At 58.4% G+C, this 24,968-nt stretch overlaps 3 protein-coding genes across 11 annotated transcripts; 1 reads left to right on the forward strand and 2 right to left on the reverse strand.

The window, feature by feature from the left end:
- Window positions 1-28: 28 nt before the first annotated feature.
- On the forward strand, window positions 29-8,198 carry SPHK2 (sphingosine kinase 2). Of its 9 annotated transcripts, none has more exons than XM_032839364.1 (7): window positions 29-181; window positions 1,059-1,301; window positions 4,189-4,675; window positions 5,544-5,693; window positions 5,797-5,891; window positions 5,982-6,097; window positions 6,529-8,198. In XM_032839364.1, the coding sequence occupies exons 2-7, from the start codon at window positions 1,263-1,265 to the stop codon at window positions 7,652-7,654; spliced, it is 2,013 nt and encodes a 670-aa protein (XP_032695255.1). In that variant the 5' UTR covers window positions 29-181; window positions 1,059-1,262; the 3' UTR covers window positions 7,655-8,198. The 9 variants fall into 9 exon arrangements, with proteins under 9 accessions (XP_032695255.1, XP_032695256.1, XP_032695259.1 ...); XM_032839365.1 differs by having other exon boundaries at window positions 1,148-1,301; XM_032839368.1 differs by lacking the exon at window positions 29-181 and adding an exon at window positions 357-504 and having other exon boundaries at window positions 1,148-1,301.
- Window positions 8,199-8,465: 267 nt separating this feature from the next.
- DBP (D-box binding PAR bZIP transcription factor) lies at window positions 8,466-14,458 on the reverse strand. The gene is made up of 4 exons (XM_032839373.1): window positions 13,541-14,458; window positions 12,267-12,677; window positions 10,427-10,638; window positions 8,466-8,954 (listed from the first exon to the last, which is right to left on the reverse strand). Exons 1-4 carry the CDS (start codon window positions 13,677-13,679, stop codon window positions 8,739-8,741), a joined length of 978 nt encoding a protein of 325 aa, XP_032695264.1. The 5' UTR covers window positions 13,680-14,458; the 3' UTR covers window positions 8,466-8,738.
- A 244-nt stretch (window positions 14,459-14,702) lies between these two features.
- Window positions 14,703-20,183, reverse strand: CA11 (carbonic anhydrase 11). The gene is made up of 9 exons (XM_032839193.1): window positions 19,648-20,183; window positions 19,485-19,559; window positions 18,603-18,745; window positions 16,795-16,980; window positions 16,475-16,570; window positions 16,253-16,325; window positions 15,994-16,148; window positions 15,619-15,784; window positions 14,703-14,832 (listed from the first exon to the last, which is right to left on the reverse strand). Exons 1-9 carry the CDS (start codon window positions 19,712-19,714, stop codon window positions 14,807-14,809), a joined length of 987 nt encoding a protein of 328 aa, XP_032695084.1. The 5' UTR covers window positions 19,715-20,183; the 3' UTR covers window positions 14,703-14,806.
- Between the last annotated feature and the right edge of the window lie 4,785 nt (window positions 20,184-24,968).

Genomic DNA, 24,968 nt, shown 5'->3' on the forward strand with positions numbered 1-24,968 from the left:
GGGGAGGGGCCTCTCTGGCCCTACCCAACCCCTGCTCTCGATAGTCTTCCGGAAGAAAGGGTTCTGGGAGCTAGAGAGATGTCGCGCGGCGCTGGGAGGTCGCGTCTCACGGTGACGCTCTGGCCCGACGCGGCCGGCCTCTCTGTGGCTCCTGGAGGACCCGGCCAGCCGCGTATTGGAGGTGAGGAGGCGGAGCTGGCGGGGCCTGTCAGGACCTCGGGAAACCTCTGACCCCACGCTTCAGGCATTTCCTTATCAGGCTCGCCTCTCTTATCTCCTGCGGCGCTTCCGAGGCGCAGCCGCTGCTCGGGAAGTCCTACCTGAGATCTAACCCGAAATCTTGCTGCAGCCCAGTCTAGAGCATCTCCTATTTCCAATTTTTATATTCGTCTTTTACCCCTGCCCCTTCTCTGACCCCTCCCCAGCCTCTTCCACTTTGGGGCTGCTTTTCCCTGCCGGAGAGATTCGAGTGGTCCAACAGACTCTGTGTGAGGGCTTTGCACGGTATTGGAATGCGAAGGAGGCGCACTGAAGCCCCAGGCTTGGGGTGTGGGGTGGAGAGGGATTGGGTGAAAGCCTCCTGAAAGGAGATAAAGATTCAGAGGGGAGGAGGATTGGAGGCCCTGAGGGGGAGTGGACAGAGACCCAGAGTGAGGGAAATGGAGACTCAGGGGTTGACAGGGAGACCTAGAAAGTAAGGGAAGATGGAGATTCGGGGAGAAGCACAGACATAGATGGTGAGATGGGGTCTTGTCTGCTGTAGCCAAATTCAAATCCTGGCCATGCTAAGTACTAACAACAGTGTGACCTTGGGCAAGTCACTTAACCTCTCTGTGCCTTACTTCTCTTATCCGCAAAAAGGGGATAATAGACTTGGCACAGAGGGTATTTTCCAGCTTTACATAAGTTAATATAAATGCTTAGAACAATGCTTTGCATGTAAGTGCTCAATACAAATTAGCCTCCACTCCTTATTGTTAGCCCTTCTTGGGTAGGACCAGATGGACTGGCTGGAGCAGTAGCAAAGCTGACCTGTCCCCTCTTTTTTCTTTCCTCAGGGAAGCCCTGCCCCTTTGGCCTCCCAGCACATCCAGCCCAGCCCACAGTATGCCCCTGATGCTCCTACTTATTCACCTGTCCTCCAAAGAACCAAAGGCCAGGCCCGGACCGTGAGGCCTCACTCCTTGCCCATACCACCCTCTCATGGCCTGCCGCCCAGGACCAGGGTCTTGCTGATGTGGTAACACAGCAAGGGCCAGCAGATGAATGGAAACCTTGAAGCAGAGGAGCAGCGGGACCAGGTAAGGGGTCCCTCTGAAGGTTAAGATCACCACACCATGGGACACAATTTCCTCCTTGTCTCTGTTCCTTTGCCTTAGTGACTTGGTCCCTGTCTTTGAGTCCCAGGCTCTTCGTCGGTCTGGTGGTGTGCCTGCTTTTCTTTCTCCCAAACTAAGGTGTGCGTTTCCCTGTCTCTCCTTCTTCCTGGGTTTCTGTCCCCATTCCCCCCCCCCCCCCCTTTCTGGGTATTTCTTTGGCATATATTATCGGGTACTGTTGCTACTCTGGGTTAAACAAGATGTGTTGTTTGACAATAAAAGAAAGTCCTCCATTCATCGCTTTCTAGCAAACTCTGTCCTTGTCTCTTTCTGCATGTGTCTTTCTACGATTCTGTTTCTTGGTCTCCTGATACTATTCTCGCCTTGCTTTCTTTCCGCTTTCACTATGTCTTTCCCTCTCTATGTCTTTCTGTCAACATTCTTGCTTTCTGTCTCCCAGGCTCCCTTCCTCTCAGGCTCTGGTCTTCCAGCATCGTCTTCCTCCCTCACTCCTAACCTAGAAGTCTCTCTCAGATACTCTTCCTCCCCATCTCTCTCCTTGTTTCTCTGTCTTGCCATGTTACTGGGTCATTCGCTGGGCAGAAGTCCATGTGATGCTGCCTCCACTCTGGTTTGAGTCCAAGGTAAAGAATTGGTGAATAATGAGCCTGTCCTCCCGGATTTTCATTCTAGGAGTATCAGTCTCCATCTCTGTGTCCATCATTTTCTGGGTTTTCTTGTGTCCTTAACTTTGCATAGTCTCAATTCTATTGTCTTTGTCTCTTTGTATAGATCTCTGACTTCCTGTAACTATCTAAAAAAACAGGCAGCACTCTCTAAGTCTCTTACTGCCTCTAAATCTGCTTTTCTGGGTCTCTTTTACTAACTCCATCTGCATAGCTCTGGGTCTTGGTTACCTGTGTTAGGATCAGCTGAAGATCTCCTCTCTCCTGCCTCTTTTCTTTCAAAAAATTCAATGGATGGGGCAGGGCTACCACTTGCCCTCCACAAAAATGGCGTCAGCGGCGCTGACTGTAGGATCGTGACGCCGCTTCTGCTGCGCGTGTGCCCTCACTTACTATGGCAGCCGATCTCGCGAAGCGCGATGCCCCGCCCAGTTCTCAAGCCCTCCCTCGGCTGGCCCCCTGCGCCAAGCTCGCGAGCTGGCCGGCCCCGCCCCTCGCGCGCCCTCACTGGCGCAGCTCACGCCGGCCGCGCGCCCATTGGCTGAGCGGATGCACACCCTCCCCCCACCCCTGGGTCTGATGGGGGCGGTTGGTGCTGACTTGAGGGGCCGCCTGGAGGAGGACTCGGCGTGTGAGGAGGGTGCGGGGGTAGGGTCAGGGACCCGAGTCTGGGGGACCGCGGGACCAAGAGGAACGGAGACGCAGGCCGGGACTGGGGTACCAGGGGTGTGGGATGGAGATGGAGAACCAAAACCGGGACTGAGGGATCCAGGAATGGAAACCCAGGTCTGGGACTGGGTTCTGGAAATGGGGTGGGGATGCGGAACCCAAACCGGAGGAACCGGAAACAGAGACTCAGAATAATGGATTGGGGTTGGGGGGGACCTTTGGATGGAGACCCAGGCCCAGGTCTGGGGGACCAGGGTGGGTAGAGAGAATGGAGACCAGGCCAGAGACTTGAGGACCTACGGACAGGCTCAGGCCCAGTACTGGAGGAGATCTAGGACTCTGTATCTAAGCCTGATTTGAGCTCAGGGATGGGGGCGCTGGTCAGTGCAAATTTAGGGGCGGGACTGAGGGAGCTGCCCGGGGCAGGGGGCAGAGGTGACTCCTGAGGGTGAGTCCAGAGATCGGGGTGCGTCTGGGGCAGTACTGGGCCGGGGAAGGTGAGGGACAGGACTGGCAGCTGGCTGGGTGGGCGGGGTGGTGGGGAACAAAGGTGAGCAGGAAGGAGGCAGAAGCTGGGCAGAGGGCAGGGGGAAGGCCTCCCGGGAGGGGACCTCAGGCCCGGCTCCCACCCCTTCCCTGGAGAGCAGGCGGCCAGACGCCCAGGTCAGTGCTGGGGTCCAGCTCTTGGCCCCTGTCCCTCGCAGGCGCCTGCGTGTGACGCCTGTAACTCTCTTTAGTTCCTCCATGTCACATCCCTTTCTTGATCTCTCCAGCTGTCTACACCCCTCTCTCCTGCCCCTCCTTTCTGCTCTTTCTGTCCTTTGTCTTTCTGACCCTCAGAGGACCTCCTGGAGTCCCTAAACTCTGACTCTCCTAAGTATCTCTCCTCATCCTGGGTTTCATCTCATCAAAGCTGGTTGTTCCTCTTGGAGTTCCTCTGGCTCTTAGACTTCATCCCTCTCTCTGTGTCCGAATGTCCGTTTTGTGTAGCTTTTTCCATCTGGAGATAACTGTATGTGTGTGTGTGTGTGTGTGTGTCGTGTTCTCTGTCTCTGCATATCTCCACTATCCAGCTCTCTCTCCTCTGCTTTCTACTTCTCCAAAGCCCTTATTATCCAACACACTATTTGACTTCTTTCTCTTTTCTGTCTTCCGGTGAGAATATGAACCCACAAAGGCAGGGATTTTTGTCTGCTTTGTTCCCTGCTGTGTTTGCTGGGCCTAGCACTGTGATTGGCACATAGAGGGTAGTGAGTAATTATTTGGGGGATAAATGAATGTACATTTGCATGCCTGGCTGTCCACCCTCCAGGATGCCAGCCTTCCTGTACAATGGGCTTCTGCCCTGTGTCCTCAGGGTCTCCCCACACTTGTCTGAGCCTGTCTGTCTCTGATGCTCCCATCTCGCCTGTCCCCGCCCCTTGTTGTCTCCTGTCCACAGGCCCTCCCCCTGCTTCTCTCTACCTGCCACAGGGGTCTTGGACTCTGACTCCTGCCCTCCTCCCTCCCCACAGAGGCCAGACCAGGAGCTGACCTGGAGCTGGGGCCACAGGCCTAGAAGCGCCCTGGACAGGGCCGAGGCCATGGCCCCCCCACCACCACTGCCATTGGCCGCAAGCACCCCGCTCCTGCATGGCGAGTTCGGCTCCTACCCGGCCCGGGGCTCCCGCCTGGCCCTCACTCTCACCCCACAGGCCCTGCACATACAGCGGCTGCGCCCGAAGCCCGAAGCCCGCCCCCGGGGCGGCCTGGTCCCCCTGGCCGAGGTGTCAGGCTGCTGCACCCTGCGGAGCCGCAGCCCCACAGACCAGGCGGCCTACTTCTGCGTCTACACCTACCCACAGGGCCGGCACGGGGGCCGCTTCGGGGGCCAGCGGAGAGCCGCCCGCACCTTTCGGGCCGACGGGGCAGCCACCTACGAGGAGAACCGCGCTGAGGCCCAGCGCTGGGCCATTGCGCTCATGTGTCTGCTCCGTGGACTGCCACTGCCGGGGGACAGGGGTGAGGCACTACGCAGCCGCTCTCCCCTAGGGCCACCCTGGCATCTGTGTGGATTTCCCTGTGTGGACACCTCTGTCTCTTCTCTCCTGTGTGTCTGTCTGTGGCTTGTCTCTCTCAGTCCATATTGAAAGAGTGGTAGACGCACAGGGATGGGCTACAGAAGGAAGAGAAACCACAGGCAGAGAAGAATGATTGGTGCAGGCTACTCTCCTAGATTTTTCTCTCTGTCCCCTCCCCCGCTTCCACGGGCCCTGACCACACAGATGAGTCAGAGGCTCCCCGTCTGGTGAGAGCAGCAGACTGAGACACGATTAGTCACCACCCAGGGTGACAGGCCCCCACAGAAGTCCCCTAGGATGTCCCAGGAGCCCCGAGGCAGCATCTAATCCAGCCTGTGGTGCCGGGACAGGTAGTCAAGAGAAGGCTCTTGCCGGAGCCCCAGCCAGGTTCCTCAGTTGGCCCAGGAAGGTTAAGGTTCAAGGGTCCACATCTGGGGAGGCTTCCTTGGTCTTCCAGGATCCCGCTGGCTGGCTGGAGGCCCCACTGGTGACAGTGAGGGAGCCTTGCACAGGGTAGTAACCGGATCCTGGATTCCAGGAGTTTGAGGATAAAGAAAATGGAACCCACAGCTTTCCTCCCTCCTGCCACCCATGGGTTCAAAGGGCACTGGGATTAGCCTCCCAAGCCCTGCCTTTGTTTCAGCCCCTGGGAGAGGGGGGCGGGGCTGCACACTCGGAAGCCCAGGAGAAAAACAGTTCCCAGCAGGCGGCTGTGCCAGCCCTCCACTGGGGGCTATTTGCACTTCTGCCTTCTGAGGTGAGGGGCCTGGGTCTGTGGCCTCTGTAGACTCCTTCCCCTCTCTTTGCAGAAATCACCCCCGAGCTGCTGCCGAAGCCACCCCGATTGCTCCTATTGGTCAATCCGTTTGGGGGGCGGGGTCTGGCCTGGCAGTGGTGTAAGAACCACGTGCTGCCCATGATTTCTGAAGCCGGGCTGTCCTTCAACCTCATCCGGACAGGTAAGGGCCATGCAGGCTGGAAGTAGGGGCTCGGAGGGAGCTAGGGTCGTGGTGGCGGGGCAGAGTGGAACAGCCTGGCTCACCTCCTGGTTCCCCACATCAGAACGGCAGAACCACGCCCGGGAGCTGGTGCAGGGGCTGAGCCTGAGTGAGTGGGATGGCATCGTCACAGTCTCGGGAGACGGGCTGTTGTTCGAGGTAGGGCAGGGGCACCCTGCCTGAGCGCTGGGGGAGGCTGGAGCCTGGCCCTGGGACCGGGACCCAAGTGGCCGCTGTCCCCCCCTGTAGGTGCTGAACGGACTCCTAGACCGCCCTGACTGGGAAGAAGCTGTGAAGACACCCGTGGGCATCCTCCCCTGTGGCTCGGGCAACGCCCTCGCTGGAGCTGTGAACCAGCATGGGGGGTAGGTGGGGTCCTGCCTCCGCCAGCCCAGCACTGCAAGGGGAGGGGTGAGCCCTCCCGCAACCTGGCACGTCTGTCCCTATATCTCCCCCAGGCGTTCTGTGGTCGGTCAGGTTGATCAGTCCTGGCTGGGATGCTCCCCACACTGCCCCTCTGCCCCAGACAGGTCTGCCTGTCCGTTCCCGGCTGTGTCCCTTGTGCCCAGAACGGTGCCTGCCACACACAGGGGCACTGAGCGAATGCTTCACAGATGAGGGAGCAGACAGGGAACCCGGCTCAGTAAGAAGAGTCCATCCAGAGGCAGCCACAGGGTCCCCTGCTGTCTGCGTGCCCACTTTCCACGTCTTTCTCCTGCCACCCTGTGCTCTGGGTCTCTCATGCCACCCCATTTACTCTTTCCCCGCCGGTGTTCGCTCGTCTCTGGCTGTGAAGGTTTGAACCTGCCCTGGGTGTCGACCTGCTGCTCAACTGCTCGCTGTTGCTGTGCCGGGGGGGCAGCCGCCCATTGGACCTGCTCTCGGTGACGCTGGCCTCAGGCTCCCGCTGTTTCTCCTTCCTGGCCGTTGCCTGGGGCTTCGTGTCAGACGTGGACATCCAGAGCGAGCGCTTCAGGGCCCTGGGAAGCGCCCGCTTCACACTGGGCACGGTGCTGGGCCTTGCCACCCTGCACACCTACCGCGGACGCCTCTCCTACCTCCCCGCTGCTGTAGAGCCTGCCTCTCCCGCCCCTGCCCGAGGCCTACCCCGTGCCAAGTCAGAGCTGACCCTGGCCCCTGCCCCGGCCCCAGCGCCAGCACCGGCCCCGCCTGTGGCGCACTCACCCCTGCATCGCTCGGTGTCTGACCTGCCTCTGCCCCTGCCCCAGCCTGCCCTGACCTCGCCAGGCTCACCTGAGCCCCTGCCCATCCTGTCCCTCAATGGCGGGGGCCCAGAGTTGGCTGGGGACTGGGGTGGGGCTGGAGATGCCCCACTGTCCCCAGACCCGCTGCTGCCCTCACCACCTAGCTCCCCTAAGGCTTTACTGTCACCCATCACAGAGGGGGTCCCAGCCTCCTCTGGGCTCGCACCTCCCACCCCTGATGCCCCGGGAGCTGCCCCGGGAGCTGCCCCGGGAGCCACTTCTGCCAGGGGCCCACCTGACCACCTTCTCCCTCCTCTGGGCACCCCACTGCCCCCGGGCTGGGTGACACTGGAGGGCGACTTTGTACTCATGTTGGCCATCTCACCCAGCCACCTGGGGGCTGACCTGGTGGCAGCCCCCCATGCGCGCTTTGACGACGGCCTGGTGCACCTGTGCTGGGTGCGTGCTGGCATCTCGCGTGCGGCGCTACTGCGCCTTTTTCTGGCCATGGAGCGGGGCAGCCACTTCAGCCTGGGCTGTCCGCAGCTGGGCTATGCCGCGGCCCGTGCCTTCCGCCTCGAGCCTCTCACGCCTCGCGGCGTGCTCACTGTGGACGGAGAGCAGGTGGAGTATGGGCCGCTGCAGGCGCAGGTGCACCCAGGCCTCGGGACACTGCTCACGGGGCCTCCCGGCCGCCGCCGCAGTCGGGAGCCCTAAACCTAACGAAGCTTGCTTCCCGCCAGGGGCGGGGCCGACATCCCGAGGAGGCGGAGCCTGGCCTAGGGGCGTGGCCTAGCTGCTAGAGGCAGGGCGCAGGCCCCATACGCAGAATCCCTGCCCCGTCTCAGGATTGCGCGCCCCCGGGGGACCAGAGGTAATGTTGGACGGAGTGTGGCCCTAACTCCAGGGGGTCGGTGTCATCCCGGTCACCGACTAACGGGCAGGCCCCGAGGGTAGTGCCTGACCAATGAGGGCGGGACGCAGTCCAGACCCTCGCTTCCGGCTCGTGGGACGCCAGGTCCGCTGAGGGCGGAGACTGTCTTATGCGCGTTGTCCAATGACGGGACCTGGCACATACGGGCTGGGGAGGCCTTAGTTAATTGGCCAGTCAAGGCCCGGGTCTCGCCCTATCCACTCCGGTGCCTCCACTTAACTGGCCAATCAGCCCAGGAGGGGCAGGTTCCCCGGGGCGGACGCTCGGATTTGCACTAATGTTCCTCCCAGCGCACCCCTCCCCCGCCGGTGGGGGCGGGGAAACTCCTTCAGTTTTCTGTCTCTTGTGCGTCCCCTGACCCTTATCTTCAAAGCAATTGAAAAGGTCTATGCAATAAAGGCAGTCGCTTCAGTCCTCTCAGACCGTCGCCCCTTCTGCATCCGGCAGCCCGTGGGGGGATCCAATTCTAGGCGCTTCCAGTAGCTCCTGCCTTCTATGGACCGAAGCCCAGACCTGCCCACAGACCGCGGCCAGTGTGACCCAATGGCCTTGAACTAGGGCCAGGAAGCTGCCTCCTCCCCCACAACAGCTGGCTCTGGGGTTCTCAAGATTTATTCAGGATGTGTTAACGGAGGCGGTGGGAGGATGGGGTCCCCGAAGTGGCAGGGGCACACACAGAGGACCCTCCCCGCCCCCGCGAGGGAGGGGGGGGAGGCTCGCTTTTTCTTAAAAATATAAATGTATTTATCTGCATCATCACGTCCCTGGGCATCCAGCTGGCCGGCCGGTGGGCCACAGGGCGGGGAGGGAAGAGGGCGTCAGGGCGCAAGTCTGAGCGAGGCCGCCGGGCAGGGGCGGGGGACAGCCTCACAGTGCTCCGTGCTGGGCCTGGTAGCGGGACAGCACGGCGCGGTAGTGGGACAGCTCCTGGCGCACAGCCACCACTTCCTGCCGCAGCAGGGCGTTCTCCTTCTCCAGGAAGGCCGCCCGTACTGATATCTGGTTCTCCTTGAGCCGCCGGGCGTCTCGGGACCTCTTGGCTGCCTCGTTATTCTTGTACCGCCGGCTCCAATACTTCTCGTCCTGAGGGTGGGGTTTGAGAAGGCACTAAGGGCCAGGGGGAGCAGCCTTCCTTGTGCCTTCAAGGACCAGAGGGCAGCTAAGAGACCCTCTGGGATGCTTCCTGCCAGCAAGTGGGATCCAAAGGATACCAGGGCTCTCCGAGGATGGGTACCCAAGGGTCTGGTTGCTAAGGGGAGCAGGCCCCTAGCAACAGCTAAGGTGTGAGCTAGTTCTCCCCACTCCAAGCCACTGGGCTCCAAGTTTCCACTGTGCGAAGCGGACCCCACCGCTCGGCTTGACAAAGGCCCTACCGTTAGCCCCTGGTTGCTAAGGATGCTTGTTCCCTGGCAACGGGGCCTTCAGGGTCTGAGAGCTTCTTCCAGTAAAAAGCACTGCTTAAATGTACCACCTTCTCAGATCCTGGTTGCTAAGGAAAGCCCAGGCTCCCTAGCAATGGGGTTTTGTGTCCCATAAATCCCAGAGCTGGGGCCTTTTGACCTCATTGTCAAGGCAACCCCATCCTTCCCCAGCAGTCTGAGTGGTTCCAGTAACTGCAGCTGTCTCTGACCCTCTGGCCTTTGATAGAGGCCAGAGAGCTGCCTTCTCCCCCACAGGTCCCAACTGCTAGAAGAGCTGTCCCTCAGCAAAGAAGCCTATCCTGAGACCTCCCCCACACCATTACACTTAGAGTTCTCCAGTCCTAGAATCTGGCTGCGGAGGAGGACCACTCCTTAGGAACGAGGGCCACCCAGAGGTCCACAAGATGCTCTCCTCCCACCCCCATGTCATTAAAGCCTAGTTCCCGCTTACTAGGGCAAATCCAGTCCAGGTCCTGTGACAGGTCTAGACCACTGGTCTAGACCGGGTTTACAGGTCAGTCCTCAGTGTTTCAGGTAGTTATGGTGAAGCCCAGTGAGAGGAGCCCAGGCACCCCTTACTAGGGGAGACCCCAGAACTGGCAAAGCAGCAAGAAAAAAAAAAAAATTCACTGCCCAGATCAGAATGTGGCTCTGGCTGCTAATGGGAACTCAAGGCCTCTCATCAATGAGCAGCCGAGGCCCAGAAAACAAGGCCCAGGGGTGGCAAAGTCTGCATCCCAGGCAGATGGAAGCACCCTGCAGAATGCCCCAAAGTAGAGGTCAAAGGACCAGACCCAGCCCAGCTAGCGGCTCAGAAGAAACAGACTGATGCTACTGCTAAGAGATGCTGTCTTTAGCAACAGGGCCTGGTCAAAGCTCCAAGCCTGTAGGAGTGGGCCCAGCAGGGCTGGCTGAGTCTGCGTCCCACAATGATACCATCTTCGTAAATCTCAAGCCGAAACCTTGGCCTCCTTTGTGACCCATGGCTGTGGATGACTGATGCTTGGCTGCAGGTTAAGAGAACCTGAGAGCTAACCGCAGTGAGAAGCCCAGGCCTGTCTGTGAAGAAAGGGCCATCCCTGGCTATGGGACCTGTAGGGGCCATGCCTGCAGCCTACATCCGGCAGGGCTCACCTTCTGCTCCTCTGGCACCTGGATCTTCCGAGCCTTCTTCATGATGGGCTGGGGCTTCAGCTCCTCCTCTGAGAAGCGATGTCTTCGAGGGTCAAAGGTCTCATGGCCGGGAATGCTTGACAGGGCTAAATCAGCTGGGTCAGGTTCAAATGTCATCAGCACCTCCACGGTGTCTGGGTCCACTGGGCTGGGTGTGTCCCGGGAGGTCAGGCCTTGGAGAAACAGAACGTGCTTCCTGAGTGTATATTTACTTGGGGGATGGGGGGGTGGGGTTCACAAAGTACCCCCTGCTCAGGTATATCTTTGACCAAAAGGAAGGCCCTAATGAGATCCACCACAAGGCCCGCCAGAGATCAACCTCTCTAATGTAAAACAGGAAGGTTCCAGAAGCTACAAAGGTGCTTAGACATCATGGAACCAATTCCACTTTCAAACAGGGAAACAGGCCCAATTACAACTGACACGCCCTAAGTAACACACGAGCCCGTTCTATTAGATTCGCAGCGTTAGCTCCTTTCCCATTATCTAGTCTGAATCCAGCCTACTGAATCCCTGACCAAAGCCTAGACCCCAAGGCTGTTCAGAAGAAAACAATCCAGTGCATTGAAAAGACTTCAGGTGCGCCGCTTAACAGCTAACAGGCCCAGACGGGTAAAGGAAGAAAAGCAGAAATGAATGAGGTTTGGGGGAGGCCGGTTCAAGGGACGGGGTACGGGCGGCCTGTGCCTTTAAGAGCGAGCTTGCCGGGTCAGATGAGGATACAGGTTCAGGGCCAGTCACGTGTGGGCGCCAGCTTTCCCGCCCCGCCCCCCCCGCCTCCCCACCCCCTGCCGCCGCCTTGGGCGCCCTCTAGTTCCTCAGGCCCCACCCCCCTCCGCGTGACCGCGCGTGCGCGAAGTGAGGAGCAGGGAGGGAGGAGGGGACTCACGTGGCGCGGGAATGTGCTGCTGGCAAAGGGAGGGCCCCGGTTCTGCCCGGAGGTCCGGCCAGGGGCAGGTGTGTCCAGGAATTCCCAACCTGCAGTCTGCCCGTGGAGACCCCCCAAGTACCCGAGGAAACATACTTTTCCTTTTGCCCCCTGGGGTCTCTCAGCTCAAACCTCTCAAGTTCCAAAGATCCAGGCCCTCCTGGTGTCTGGGGAACACGGACACAAACGGACCCCTGGACCTTCTCCCTCGCCACTGGGATACACATGATTCTGGGATCCCAAGCCCCTCCTCTCCCAGGAGCATAGGAAGCTCTCGGTCCTCGCTGCAACAGAAGACCCAGAATGAAGATCCCCAACCTTTTCCCCTCTAGACGACTCCGGGACCCCGGGCCCTAGCTCCTCTCCACTGGAGGATCCAGCAGCTAGGGGTGCCAGTCTTTTATGTCCTGGTAAAACAGAAGTCTGTACCCAGACCTTGCTTTCTCCCCTACAGAGGGCCTAGAAGTTGCGGTCCTTCCCCAACTCCACCGACTCCGAGCCCAGATTCCGGAGCGCAGTTCACTCCCCAGCAAATAATTCCGGTGTTCTGGGATCCCAATCTCGGCTCCTCGAGTATCCGGACCCTCTCTCCCCACGTCCCACAGAAAAGTCCTCACTACAGCCCCACAGGAAAGGCTTCCTAGAATTTGAGATCCCAAGTCCTTCATCTCCAATGGATCCAGGAGACCCAGTCCCCGATGCATTACGGGACAAAAAATCCGGACTCCTCTCCCAACATCTCGCTCCTGCGTGGACCCAGCATTTGGGTGCACAATCCCAGCCCCACCGTCCCGGGCCCAAGTGCAGCACAGCCTTGCCCCTGAAGCCCAAGCCCCGCCCCGCCAGGGTCCTGCCCCGCCCCCGCCGTCGCACCTGCGCGGTGGCCGCCCGCGGCCCCGAGGGCAGCCCGGGTGGGGGCGTGCCCCGGGGAGGAACGAGGGGAAGCTGAGCCGCAGGAACCGGGCCCCGGGGAGGGTGCGGGCGTGCGCACGGGCGAAGGTGTCGGTGAAGGGCCGCCGGGGGGCGGCGGGCTGGGCGGGAGCCCGTGCTCCAGCAAGAAGGCGTCCAGGTCCACATACTCCACGTCGCCGAACGGCAGCGTCCGCTCCCACAGCAGCGGCGCCAACAGACCCGGGCCAGGCGCGGCCGCCGGGCGGCCCCGCGGGGACCCGCCGCCCACCACTGCCCCAGCTGGGGCGTCCGCCGGGCTCGCCGTCTCCAGGCCGGGCCCGGGGACCGTGGCTGCCGGCGGAGCCGCCTTGCGCTCTTTTTCCTTCAGGAGACCTGCGGGCCAGGGAATGAGCGGGCGAGGTGGGAAGAAAGAGATGGACAAGAGACCCCAGGACAGAGATACACGAAGAAAGGGGAGATAGAGACCCACAGGGCGGAGATCCAGAGAAAGAGGGAACAGGAGGGGGAGAGGGAGAGACAGGAGAGAAGGCAAGGACCCAAAGAGAAGAGACCCAGAGAGAGAAGGCACAGACGTGGGCGGCACAGAGAGAGGGGGACAGAGACTCAGAAAGAGGGGAGGATAGGGACCCAGAGAGGGGTAGGACACAGACCAGGGAAGGGATAGATACACAGAAGGGGGACGGAAGTTCAGACAGAGGTAGGTGGAGGGTTGGGCAGGTGAGAGGAGAAAAAATGACAGTTCTGTAATTTCTCTGCAGCCTACCCCACTGCTCACTGTGGCCTCTTCTCCCCACCCCCACACTATGTAAGGGGCAGGAAGGGGCTCTATTCCTGGGGCACATTCCTCATCCCTAGACTCCATGTGACCCCAGAAGGCCCCGCCCAAGCCCGTGTCACTACCGTGTGAGCATCCGACACACCCCCTCCCTTCTCCCTGAACCCCAGGGGTCCAGACGCTCAGGACCAAAGAATGCGGGGGGCTGGGGCCCAGACTCTCAGGTCCTCGGAGAGGAAGGCTCTGGGGGACTCCTGGGTCCTCCTCTTGGACAGGCTTGAGCGTAGGTACTTTTGAATCCTGGGTGCTGAGAGATCTAGGGGCCTAAACACCTTAGTAACTGGGCAGATGACGGTTGGAAGATGGACTCTCGGCACGTAAGAGGCAGCCCCCCGCCCCAGCACTTGAATCCCTGAGGGAGTAGGGTGTCTGGGTTAGGATGGGGGGGGCTAGAACTCACAGCTGGCTGGCTCTTTGGGTTTGCTGGTCCCCTGCAGAAGGCTCCGCAGCCCAAGCAGCGCTCCCCCGCCAGGGGGGGCCCCGGCTGGGCCGCCCAGCAGCAGGGGGGCCGGGGTCCTGTCGCTCACGGGCCGCGCCATCACCGGGCACCTGCCCGCAGGCTCACGGGCTCATGGAGAGGCGAAGAGCCGGCCTGCCAGTTAGCGGCACACTCCAGTGGTTCGGGCGAGTGCCTGCCCAGGGGCTGGCGAGCGTAGCTTGCAAGCCTCCAGTATCCAGAACACTGCAAATCCTAGGAGTGACGGGGATTTGCAGTCCTCAGTGCAGAAACGTGCAACTCAAGAGGGTCCCTGGAGACCATGCAGTCTGAGTGAGGGGTTGATCAAATCAGGCAGCCGGTTCTTTGCAGTCCAGAGTTCAAGGGGACACAAGGCGCTCCTTCTACACGGTGGGCAAGCCTGGCTCTTGCAAAATCTGCAGCTCTCTCAACGGAAGGCGCTCTGCAATCTGCACCAAGAGGTGTGCGCGGAGGGGCGGGGGAGGGGGCAAGAGGAGGCGGCCGCCTTGAGGCGTGGCCAATGCAAACTTCTTTCGCGGAAAAAAAAAAAAAAAAAAGCCAAACCAAAACACCCGACGCCACAGCGCGCACCCCTCCTCTCAGCCCCCGCCAGCTTCTTGGGCCGAGCACCCCAGCCGCGTGCCGCCCTCCGGCTGAAAGCGCGGGCCAATCGCGTCTTGACCCCTCGAGACGCACGGCCAATGGGACCCCTGGATCCGCCAAGGCCCGGGAGGGCGCGTGAGGGGTTCCGTGCGAGAAGTTGCCGTGCCTTTAGGTGGGAGGCGGGACCCTGACCTACATTTGCCCAATGGGAGACGGCACTGGGGGCGGGACCGTGACCCATTTCGGGCCAATGAGGCAGACGGGAGGGGGAAGCACATGGCTCTGCGCGTGCTGCCCGAAGGGGAGGGTGAGTTGGGGGGGTAGTAAAGGAGACGCCAGTCTAAACGACGGTTTTGGGAAACCGGAAGCCAAAAAAAAAAAAAAAAAAAAAAAAAAAAACGAGCAGTGCGGTTTAGGAAGACGGAGATTGGTTTCTAGAAGAAGGCTGCTGTTCTTCACTACCCAAATGTTTCCCCGCCGCGCCTAGAATCAGACCACTAAGAAACAGGAAGTATTCTGTCCCTTTAATAGCTTTGTTTTGGGGGTGACTCCCCTCCCCGTGTTGGGAGGCTTGGAAAGGACAGGCACAATCCTCGATGGGGAGTCTCAGCGACCATGGGGGGCACCATCCACTGTAAGACAGACGACAGCGGTGGGGGAGCGTTAGTTTACGGCACGAGAGGTTGCACCCTGCAACAGGGTTTGCAGGAGTCGGGGCCTGGGCCGCGGAGGGCTCTACCACGGAGGCTGCGAAAGGGGAAGCCGGGATGTACCAGGTCGAGAAACTGGGGGAAACAGTCCGATTCTGGACCGGCACTGGTTTTAACCAGCAGGAGGCAGCAGGAGGGTGGAATAGGTGGGTGGACGTCCAGCTTCAGCATCAGACTGAACTACGCGAAGGTATTCATGGGGTGGGGGCGGGAGGGTCTGGGCCATACCACGTTGAGAAGCTAGCTGAGTGGCTGTGAGATCACAGGGTCGAAGCACCAGGAGGCAGTAGAAAGGGGAGGGGGCCGTACCATGTTGATTTTCAGGAAGGGGTGCGTGTCAGATTATGGAACAGCCTGAGATTTGTACCACAGCGGAACAGGGAAGGGATCCGGGCTGTACCATTTTGGAAAGCCGTCGTAATAAAAACCACGGCCCAGTGGGAACCAGGGAGCTCGGGTTATATACCAAGTTGCAAGTTGCAAGCAGTGGAGAGGAAAGACAACGGACCAGCAATGGTCTCTAGCGTGGAGGTGGACTGTACCATGTTGACACATAGAGGGGAGAAAGAGCGAGTGCGAGCTCAGGAGGCTGGACCTTACAGAAACGGCAAAGGGGTGGGTAGGACTATATCATGTTGAGAAAAGAAGGGGACACACATAGGCGGGTTAGACCAAGACGTGGGGGGAGGGGTGCAGACCGGACCATACCATGCAGGCGGTAGTTGGGGCCTCGGCAGCGCCTCTCGGGGTGCCGCGGGTCCCTGTTGCCCCTCAAAGCCCTGTGGGCCAAGGGCTGCAGGGGCCGGCCGTTACCGCTGAGGCTCTGGAAGATCTGGGACGGAGGATTCTGGCTCAGGAGTCTCAGGGAGTGCATCTGCCGCGGAAGTGGGTGGGAAACGGAGAGTGAACGGTGAGCGGTCACGGTGAATGGCCTCAGAGGAAGCCCCGCCCCTGGGGCAGGTAGGCGGGGTCTTACTCGGGCTCCGGAGAAAAGTAAGGAGGAAAGGAGGGTAGGAGAGGCCAAGAGCTATGCCCAGGTCACGGAATGGGTTAGCCGGGCTGGAGGGGGCAGTCAGAAGTCACCTGGAGGGAGGTGATATTGAGGGCCCGGTCAATGAGGATCCAGGTGACAGTCTCTGAGCAGGGCGGGGTGCTGAGGGAGCCCTGATAAGTGATGAAGCCGAAGGATTCGGGGAACAGGAGCTCCAGGCTCAGGTCTTGAAGAAAGTAGGCATCATCTGCAGCAATACCGGGATAGAGTGAGGAGCAGGACCCCTCTTGAACTCCCCTCCTGTGCACACACAGCTCCGCATCGCCTCCCCCCAATGCACCAGGGACTTACTCTTGTAGGAGATGCGGGTGATGGTGTCCCGGTTAAGGAGGCGGCTGAGGAAGGGGTTCGAGCTGCCAGCTACCTGTGTGGGGGTACAAGGTGAGGAGGTAGGAATCCAAAAGTCCCAAGTCCAAGTTCCCAATCCTCCCGCCCCCAGGTCCCAGGAGTCTGGGTGGCCCAGACTGGATTCCAGAATTCCCCTTCGTCCTTTGGGATCTCGCCTGGGCTCACATTGACGAAGAGGCTGAGAATGGCCAGGCCATTGGGGCCCCGGGAGGCGGCGCTGAAGTTCCCGTAGAGTTCTTGGTTGAAATGGATGAGCTGCACCTGGGAGGGGAGCACAGAGTGGGGTTCTCCCAGTAGAAGGGGAGGAGAGAATGGGTGCAGCTCTGGGCCCTCAGGGTCCCAAGGCAGGTTAAAGATTAGTGCTTGGGTGGGGGTGCAGCGGTTCTGCAAAGGAGGGTGGGGTGAGGCATTAAGAGAAAGGTGAGGTGGGAGGAATTGGGTCAGCTCTGGGTGAAGGTCAAGGGTCAGAGGTCAGTGGCCACCACCTCAGCAGAGAAGCCCTGGTGGTTGATCTGGTGTTCAGAGCCAGCTCCATCACGTGCTCCAAAGAGCAGTCGCAGTTCACTGAGTCGGTGGCTGTAGAGGAGTGGACCCCCAGACACATTGACCACGGGCCGTGGGGCAGGCAGGAAGGAGACATGGCGGCCGGTGTTGTACAGTGTTCCCCGGAGCTGTAGGAGAGGAGGAAGGGACCCCTCTTTGTCACAGGGACAAAGAGGGAAGGTCTTTTCCCTCCTGTGTTCCACTCCTACATTTCCTGCTTCCACCAAGCATTTAATCATTCAGCACAGCTGGAACATCAGTTACTTCCCAGGGTCTGTTCTGGCCCCGTGATAGGTGCTCAATATCGGTGCATTTATTCAACTCACAGATATTTATTGAGCTGCTACTATGTGCCATGGATGCCAGGAAGAGAGCAAGGAACAAGTAGGCAAAAACCCTGGGCCTCATGGAACTCGTGTCCTAATGGAGCCGAGGCAGACAATAAATAATGAATTACGTAAGTAACTGCTTAATTAATTACACCTTATGCTCAAGCGGGGAAGAACTGAGAGCTCTGAGAAGGTAACATGGGAAGCCCAGCCTAGACTGGGGTGGGGGGTGGGGAGATGAGGAAAGGCCTTCATGAGAAAGTGACATTTGAATGGAGACCCAAAGGATAAGTAGGAATTTGTTGCAAAGGAGAGAAGGGTATTCCTAGAAGAGGAAACAGCAAGTGCAAAGGCCCTGAGGTAGCCTGTTTCAGTGCTAGTGCAGGGGCCTGTGGGACCAGTGCCTGGTGAACGGAGAGGTGACAGGAGCCAGATGGTACAGGGCCTTGTGGACAATGATAGAATGTTTTGTATTTTTATTTAAATAATTAAAAATAAATATATCTATATGTATGTGTGTGTGTGTGTGTGTGTATATATATATATATATATATATATATATATACATACATACATATAAATTTATATGTATCTAAAATCTCAGACCTGGCACAGTGCCTGGAACATGGTACTTGCTGTTTAAATCTGTTAGTATTACTTCTCCTGATAGGAATATTTTGAGCAGGAGAGTGGAATGCCCTGCTTTGTGTTTTTAAACATCCCTCTAGCTGTGGGATGGAGAATGGACTGCAGAAGGCAGAGAACCAGGCTAGCTAGCACCCTGTGGCACTAGTCCAGGGGCAAGGTGATGGTGGGGGAGTCGGAGGAGACACAAAGTGACAGGATCCAAATGATATTGAGCAGGGAGACGAAAAAGGACCCAGAATGGACAGGGGAATGAGGGCAAGAATAGGTTGGGAATAGCCCCGGGCTTCTGGCAGGGGCAGGTGACTGAAGAGGGGTGCCAACTCTTTTAAGAAATGGGATTGCAAAGTGCGCAAGAGCCTAGATGCTAGGACCACACTACCTGGGTCTGAATCCCAGTGCTGACCCTCTAGCTGTGTGACCTCAGACAAGTAACTCAATCTCTCTGTGCCTCAGTTTCTGCATTCTTAAAATGAGGAGAACAATAGCCTCTATCTCATGGGGTGCTTGGGAGGATTAGCAGGCTGATCAGGCTTTTTAAAACCATGCCTGGCTGGGGAACAGTCTGTGTTACCATTGCTTTTACACACACGGAAAAACTAGGGAGCCATGTTTGGTGAAGGAAGAACAGGTGATCCATATTAGAGTGTAAGGAGCCTCTTTTCCACCCAGTGTCTACCGCTCCTTACCCCAGGGGGGCCTTCCAGCTCCGCACCCCACCCCCATTCGTGCCCACCCCCAGGGGATTTGGTGACCCCTCCCACCAGGCCCCTTACCTTCTCTCCCCCAGTGCTGAGTCTCAGTGGGGGCAGAAAGGGGTCATAAAGGACCCTCTTCAGCTCCACATCCACAGGGCTCTGCCGCTTCCCCACAGCACACAGACTCCAGGCTGCATTCACTAGGCCCCAGAAGGGAGGCCCTGGAGGCAGGGGTGGGGCAGGGAGGAAAGGGAGTCAGAGATAGGACTGGATCCCAAAGCTGGGATCTGCTGAGAAGGCTGTGTTTTGGACTCCCAGATCCCAGGACAGGAAGGGCAGGGGATGGGGACTCCTGGGTCTGAGGGAAGAGGGGGCTGGGAATCCAGAATCTTGGGTCCTAGAAGAATCTTGGAGGAGTTTCCAAAGATCTAGCTTCCTCCTTAACCAAACCTACCTTCAATTAAGTCATTGGGGGAAGGAACTACAACTCCCAGCAGGCCTGAGGGCTGCCAGCCTACCCATCCACTGCCTGCCTGCCCCAGAGCCCATGGGAGTTGTAGTTCTTTCCACTCCCTTGTCCCACAGCTGGATAATGAATGTACGGGGGAGAGGAGTTGCAGGGGCTAGACAAGGCAGGGGACCTGACCAATGAGCCTCTGGTTCCCAGCACAAGCCAGACCTACCTGCCTCTTTCCCTGCAACCCCCCCCCAACACTCTCGTTTGCACCCCCACACTCCTTCCTTCCACTCACTCCCACTCACTACTTGAAATGCGCATATATAATGTCCCGTGGTGAATGCTGGGGTTCAGAGGCTGGGGCCGACTCTGGAGGGAGGAAGAGAGGGAGGAGGGAAGGAAGGGGCTGGGACTCCGGGGTCCTGCGAGGAGGACAGGGCTCCTGGGTCTGAGGAAGGAGGCACCCTGCAGCCCCGAGTCCTGGGTCCCCGCCCTGGCTGCACCTGGCACGAAGTTTCCCTGGAGATTATCCTTGTAGCTCCACCAGTCCTCGGGGTCAGGGGCAGGTCCAATGTGAGCTGGGGAGAGAGCAGCCTGAACCCCTCCCCTTGGTACCCCACCCCCACCTCTCCCGCGGGGGCTCCCGCCCCAACCCCCCAGCCTTACCTGCCGCCCCCAGTGCGGCCCAGAGTACCAGCGCCCTAGGAGCGCTCAGACGAGCAGCAACCCCCATCCCTGGGAGGCCTCTGAGCAACCCCCTCCCAGTGTCCTGGCCCCTCTCTCAGCTCCTCCTTCCCCGCTCTGTGGGACCCTGTCCCTCCAGGACTTCCAGCCTGCCTCTCCTCCCTACAGGGAGTCCCGTTCCCCAAACACCGAGGCAGCAGGGAACTGAGACCCCCCAAATACACTCCTCTCTGCTCTCCCAGCTCTCTGTGCCTCTCCTCCTTCCTTTCCTCTTTTCCCCAACCCTCCAGCCTCCCTCTACCTCCCGATCTTCCTACCCCTTTCTCTGCCTCCTGCTTCTCCCCGGGGTTACCTCCTGGTTTCTAATCCACACCCCCTCTTTGCTCTCTTTTCTTCAGCTCCCCGGAGCCACCTAACCCCATGTCTCCATCCTGCTTCTCTCCTCCTCCCGGTCTCCCTCCTCTCCTGCTTCTCTCTCGCCCAGTCTCCCCACCTCCTCCTCTTCTGCCTCTCCTGTTTCTCCGTCTCTCCCTTCCCTCGTCCCCGCTCCCTCCTCCCCCTCCCTCTCTGATCTCTCTCTGGGTGTTATTTAATTTTTTTTTTTTTGGCCGTTGTTGTTGGGGGGCGGCGGGTGATCTCACAGCAGCAAACACTCCTCGGACTGGTGTGGGGGGAGACCAAGGGGCAGGATGGAGGGGTTATTGGGGGCTGATATCCAGCTTCCAGCTGTGCCGGGGCCGGGGGAGGGGGGCGGGGGATGGCCCGGACACCTGGGGCCCGGAGCTGGCAGTTCCCATCCTCCGCAGAAGGGAGAAGGGGGGGCGCTTAAGGTGGAACTGGGGGAGTCCTCCGAGGTCTCCGTGCTCCAGGCCGCCGGTGCCGGAGGATCCGGGGTCCCCCGGCTGGTGCGGACCCGGGTTGGAGCCTTAGCGGCGCCTGCAGCCCCCGTCCAGTGCTCCAGTCGGCCTCTGCTGGGGGCCGCCTTAACGCGGCTGAGGGATCCCCTGGGAGAACGGGGTGCGGTGCGGGCAGCTGACCAGGAGGGGGAGGCAGAGACTTGGAGAGGGACCGCGCGCCGGGAGGAGGAGCCGGGAAGGCCGAGGGGAGGCAGCCGAGGTGAGGTCGAAGGACTGCAGAGGCTTAGGAGGGGAAGGGGAGCCCGAGGTAGATGCGGGGAGACATGGCGGAGGGACACCTGCGTGCTGGAAATGGGGGATCGGGAGGCGGGGGAGGGGGGAGAGGAGAGAGACAGAGACACACAGTGAGAGACAGAGACAGAGTAAGAGAGAAAGAGAAAAGGGGAGATACTGGTGGAGGCAGAGAGAGACTACAGAGACACACACTTGGCCATAGGAGCAGAAACACCCATCCCAACGGTCAGAGACGGTCAGAGAAGAAGAAGCTGCCAGGCCAAGGGGGTGGGGGAGGGGAGAAACAGAAACCGAGAAGAGATTCAAAGACAGAGAGACACGGCCAAACTCAAAGAGAGAGACACAGAAACATAGAGAAAGAGGCAGACACACACACACACCTCTGAGTAGAGACCCTCATGCAGAGAAAGAACGCACCAGAGAGGAAGAGATGGCAGAGACCCAGAGAGAGGGAGAGAGACCCAGAAACAGACCGAGGGACATCAAAGGACAGCGTGGAGTCAGAAAGACAGACATTCAGATAAAGAATTTGGAACGGACAGTCGAAGGCACAGACAGCCAAAGAGAGTCAGAAATGGAGAGAGAGAGAAAACGCAGGAAAGACAGGTATGTATTGCTTATCCATGGCCGCATAAGGAATCACCCCCAATCTTGGTGGCTTCGGCCAACAAGCATTTACTGTCCCACTGAGTCTGAGGGTTTGGAGTTTCGGAATGGCTTAACCGGGTTGGGGCGGGGGTCCGCTAGGGTCCAGTTAGCACCTTGACCAGGGTGCAGCCCCTGGAGGTTCGACACTGGGCTGAACAGCACTTCCAAGTTCCTCACCACTGTGCCTGTCTTGAGGGCTATAGGAGTGCTGGTTTCCAGATCAACTGATAAGAGAGAGAGAGAGAGAGAGAAGAGAGAGCACAGGCAGGGGGAGCAGCAGAGGGAGAGGGAGAATGAGGCTCCCCGCTGAGCAGGGAGCCCGATGCTACGGGTGATGTGGTGATCCCAGGACCCCAGGATCATGACCTGAGCCAAAGGCAGACGCTTAACAACTGAGCCACCCAGGAGCTGTGTTGGCCCATTTTACAGATGGGGAATCCAAGTGTCAGAGGGTACAGGGGACTTGCCCAGAGTTATACAAATAGGAAGTCGTGGAGCAGGGGAGGAAAATAGAGCAAAGGGGGACAAAGAAAACATGATGGAAGCATTGTGCTGAGAAGTGAGGAATCTGTCAGGAAGCTTGGCAGGGAGTTGGGGGTTGGAGAACCCAGGACTATTGGAGAAATAAATCAGGAAGAAATGGCAGCCATCCTGACCAGTTTCCTAGATGCCGGGCCGTGCCATGCTCTCTGTTGGCTTTGTTTTAACCCTCAAAGCGGCCCCAGGGAGTGGAGGGGTTAGGATTAGCCCCATTATACAGATAGAACACTGAGGCTGGTCTGAGAGGGAAGGGGCTCTCCCAAGATGGCATGGGTTGAATGGTACCCCCATATCCACACACGAAAAAGTGCACCCAAAGTGGAACCTAATTTGCCAAAAAGGTCTTTGCTAATGTAACTAAGTCAGTGACCGTGCGATCGGATCATCCTGCATTATCTGGCTAGACCCAAAATCCAAGGGCAAGTGTCCTTAGGAGAGAAGGGCGGAGGGAGATTCGAGACGACAATGTGCAGACAGAGGCAAAGGCTGGCGTGATTCTGCTACAAGCCAGGGATCACCTGGAATCCCCAGAAGCTGTGCGATGCAGGGACAGATCCTCTCCTGGGGGCTTCGGAGGGACTGTGGCCCTGCTGACACCTTGATTTGGGACCTGCGGCTTTCAGGACTGTGAGAGAATAAATTGCTGTTGTTTTAAGCCATGCAGTTTGTGGTCATTGTTTACTGCAGCTGACCCCAGGGGTGGGGAGCAATAATGAGAAAGACATGGAACTTTTCAGAGGCAGAGACAATGAAGGAACCAGAGATACATGGAGGGAGAGACAGACAAGGCTGATAGTGCTGAAGAGCAGCTTCTACCTACAAGTTTGGCTTTCCAAGTTGGCTTGTTGGCTCTCCTCCTCCAGGAAGCCCTCCCTGACTGCCCCTCCTCCAACCGGAGTCAGTGCCTGCTGTGCACATTCCTAACACCCTGTGCTACCTCCATTAGAGCACAGATCCCATTAGGGGAGGAACTGTATCCTCCCTCAAGGGCCCAGGCCTGACCCATCTCTGGATGTCCAACACTGGCCCCCAGAGGGCACACTGGGATCCTCAGGAAAGGAATCAAACACAATTGAATGAGATGATGCTCCTGATGTCTCTCCCCAGAGACTCTGGGCTCCTTCTGTCTGCTGGGAGACAACTGGATTTCCTGCAAGGCCCAGCGAGGGCCTCACCTCCCCTCGGGAAGTCTTCTCTGATCTAAGAGGCGAGGTCCCCTGCCGCTTCCATTATTACCCACCGCACCAGATGTGACTGGACATAAGTCTGTCCCCTAGCACACCCTCCCAGAGGGGGATCCCCTGCAGGGCAAGTCCTGGGTCTGACTCACATCTCTATCCCAGCATTTTCCAGGGAGACCTCAGGAAACAATGTTTTTTGCATTTACTTTTTTTTTTTTTAAGATTTATTTATTTATTTATTTGACAGACAGAGATCACACGCAGGCAGAGAGGCAGGCAGAGAGAGAGAGGGGGGAAGCAGACTCCCCGCTGAGCAGAGAGCCCAATGCGGGGCTCAATCCCAGGACCCTAGGACCATGACCTGAGCTGAAGGCAGAGGCTTTAACCCACTGAGCCACCCAGGCGCCCCAGGAGTATATGTTGAATAAACAAATAAGTGAGTGAATGAAGCCAAAATAGAGAGAAGGGGGGCATTCAGAAACGGGTGGGAAAAAAATTTTTGCACAGCCGTTAAGAGGAAGGCTTTCTGGCTGTAGGTGACATTTTCCTGACTCTTTTTCTGTCCCCGTAACCGGGGCCCCAGCTCAAAACTCATTCTACCCCCCCACCCGGTCTTCCCCTCCCAGACTCTCCCTCCCCCTTCGGTGTACCCCTCACAGATCCTAGAGTTCACCCTCCCTCTGCTCTAGCCACAGCAGTCCCATTGATGCCCAGCTCCCCTGGATGGAGTGCCGGCCCCTCAGCCTTTCTCTTGGGGACCAAATCCTTTATCTGTACTTCAAGACCTACCTTGAATGTCACTCTCTCTGAGGCATTTCCTGATCTCCTGGCTCTCAGTGAAATTTTTTTTAAGTGTTTATTTATTTAGGTAATCTCTACACCCCATGTGGGACTCGAACTCATAATCCCAAGATCAAGAGTTGCATGCTCTTCGAACTTAGCCAGCCAGGCGCCCCCATATCACTGATTTTTTTCTCACAGAGGACTGACCCTCCCCCTCCAGGGCTCAAAGAACTCCCATGGCTTCCCAGTGCCCTCCCCACCCCCAGGAGAAACACACAGGCCCTCAGCCTGGCCTTAGAGGCCTCCCAAGCCTCATCTCACTTCTCTATACCACACCAGGTCCTTGAGCTTCCAGACCCTTGGACAAGTTGTTTTCTCTAACTGGGGTTCTCTTTTCCCTCTCCTCCACCGAGCAAATTCTTACTCAGGAGTCTGCTTTTCCAGAAAGCCATCAGCAGTGGTGAGGTGGGCAGGAGCCTCGTTGGAGCTCTCGAAGCCACCTGTCCCTGAGCCCCCATTATAGCACACAGACAGACTGGGCTCCATGCCCGGAGGCAGAGGGAAAGGCCAGGCCGGAGGTGGGTCCCAGATGTGGATTTCATGCCTATTTGTCTCGGTTGCTGGGAACAAAGTTCGGGTCATGGGGAACATATGGGGCTCGCCCTGCGCCTCACTTTCATCTCCTACCTCCCTGGCCCCTGGGTGGGAGGCAGGAGGGCCAGACCTCTCCAGGCCTGGGTGGTTCCCACAGCCCCTGTTCACCTTCTCACCTTGAGAACAGGGAGAGAGCTGCCCCCAATTTCCACTCCCTCGGGGAACCCAGCAAATTCTGCACATCGGTATTCTTGCCTTCTGGGCTCTGCTCTCCTGGTGGGGGTGGGGTGTGTGTGTGTAGCTACCAGACACTTAAATAATAACAAATTCAAAAGTCTCTTCCTCTGTGCCAGGCAGTTCTAAGCCCGTTAAACCACATAGTAACTCTTTTAATCCTCATAATATG

This window comes from Lontra canadensis, unplaced genomic scaffold, assembly GCF_010015895.1.
Source record: "Lontra canadensis isolate GAN:19392208 unplaced genomic scaffold, GSC_riverotter_1.0 scaffold107, whole genome shotgun sequence".
Lineage (NCBI taxonomy): Eukaryota > Metazoa > Chordata > Mammalia > Carnivora > Mustelidae > Lontra > Lontra canadensis.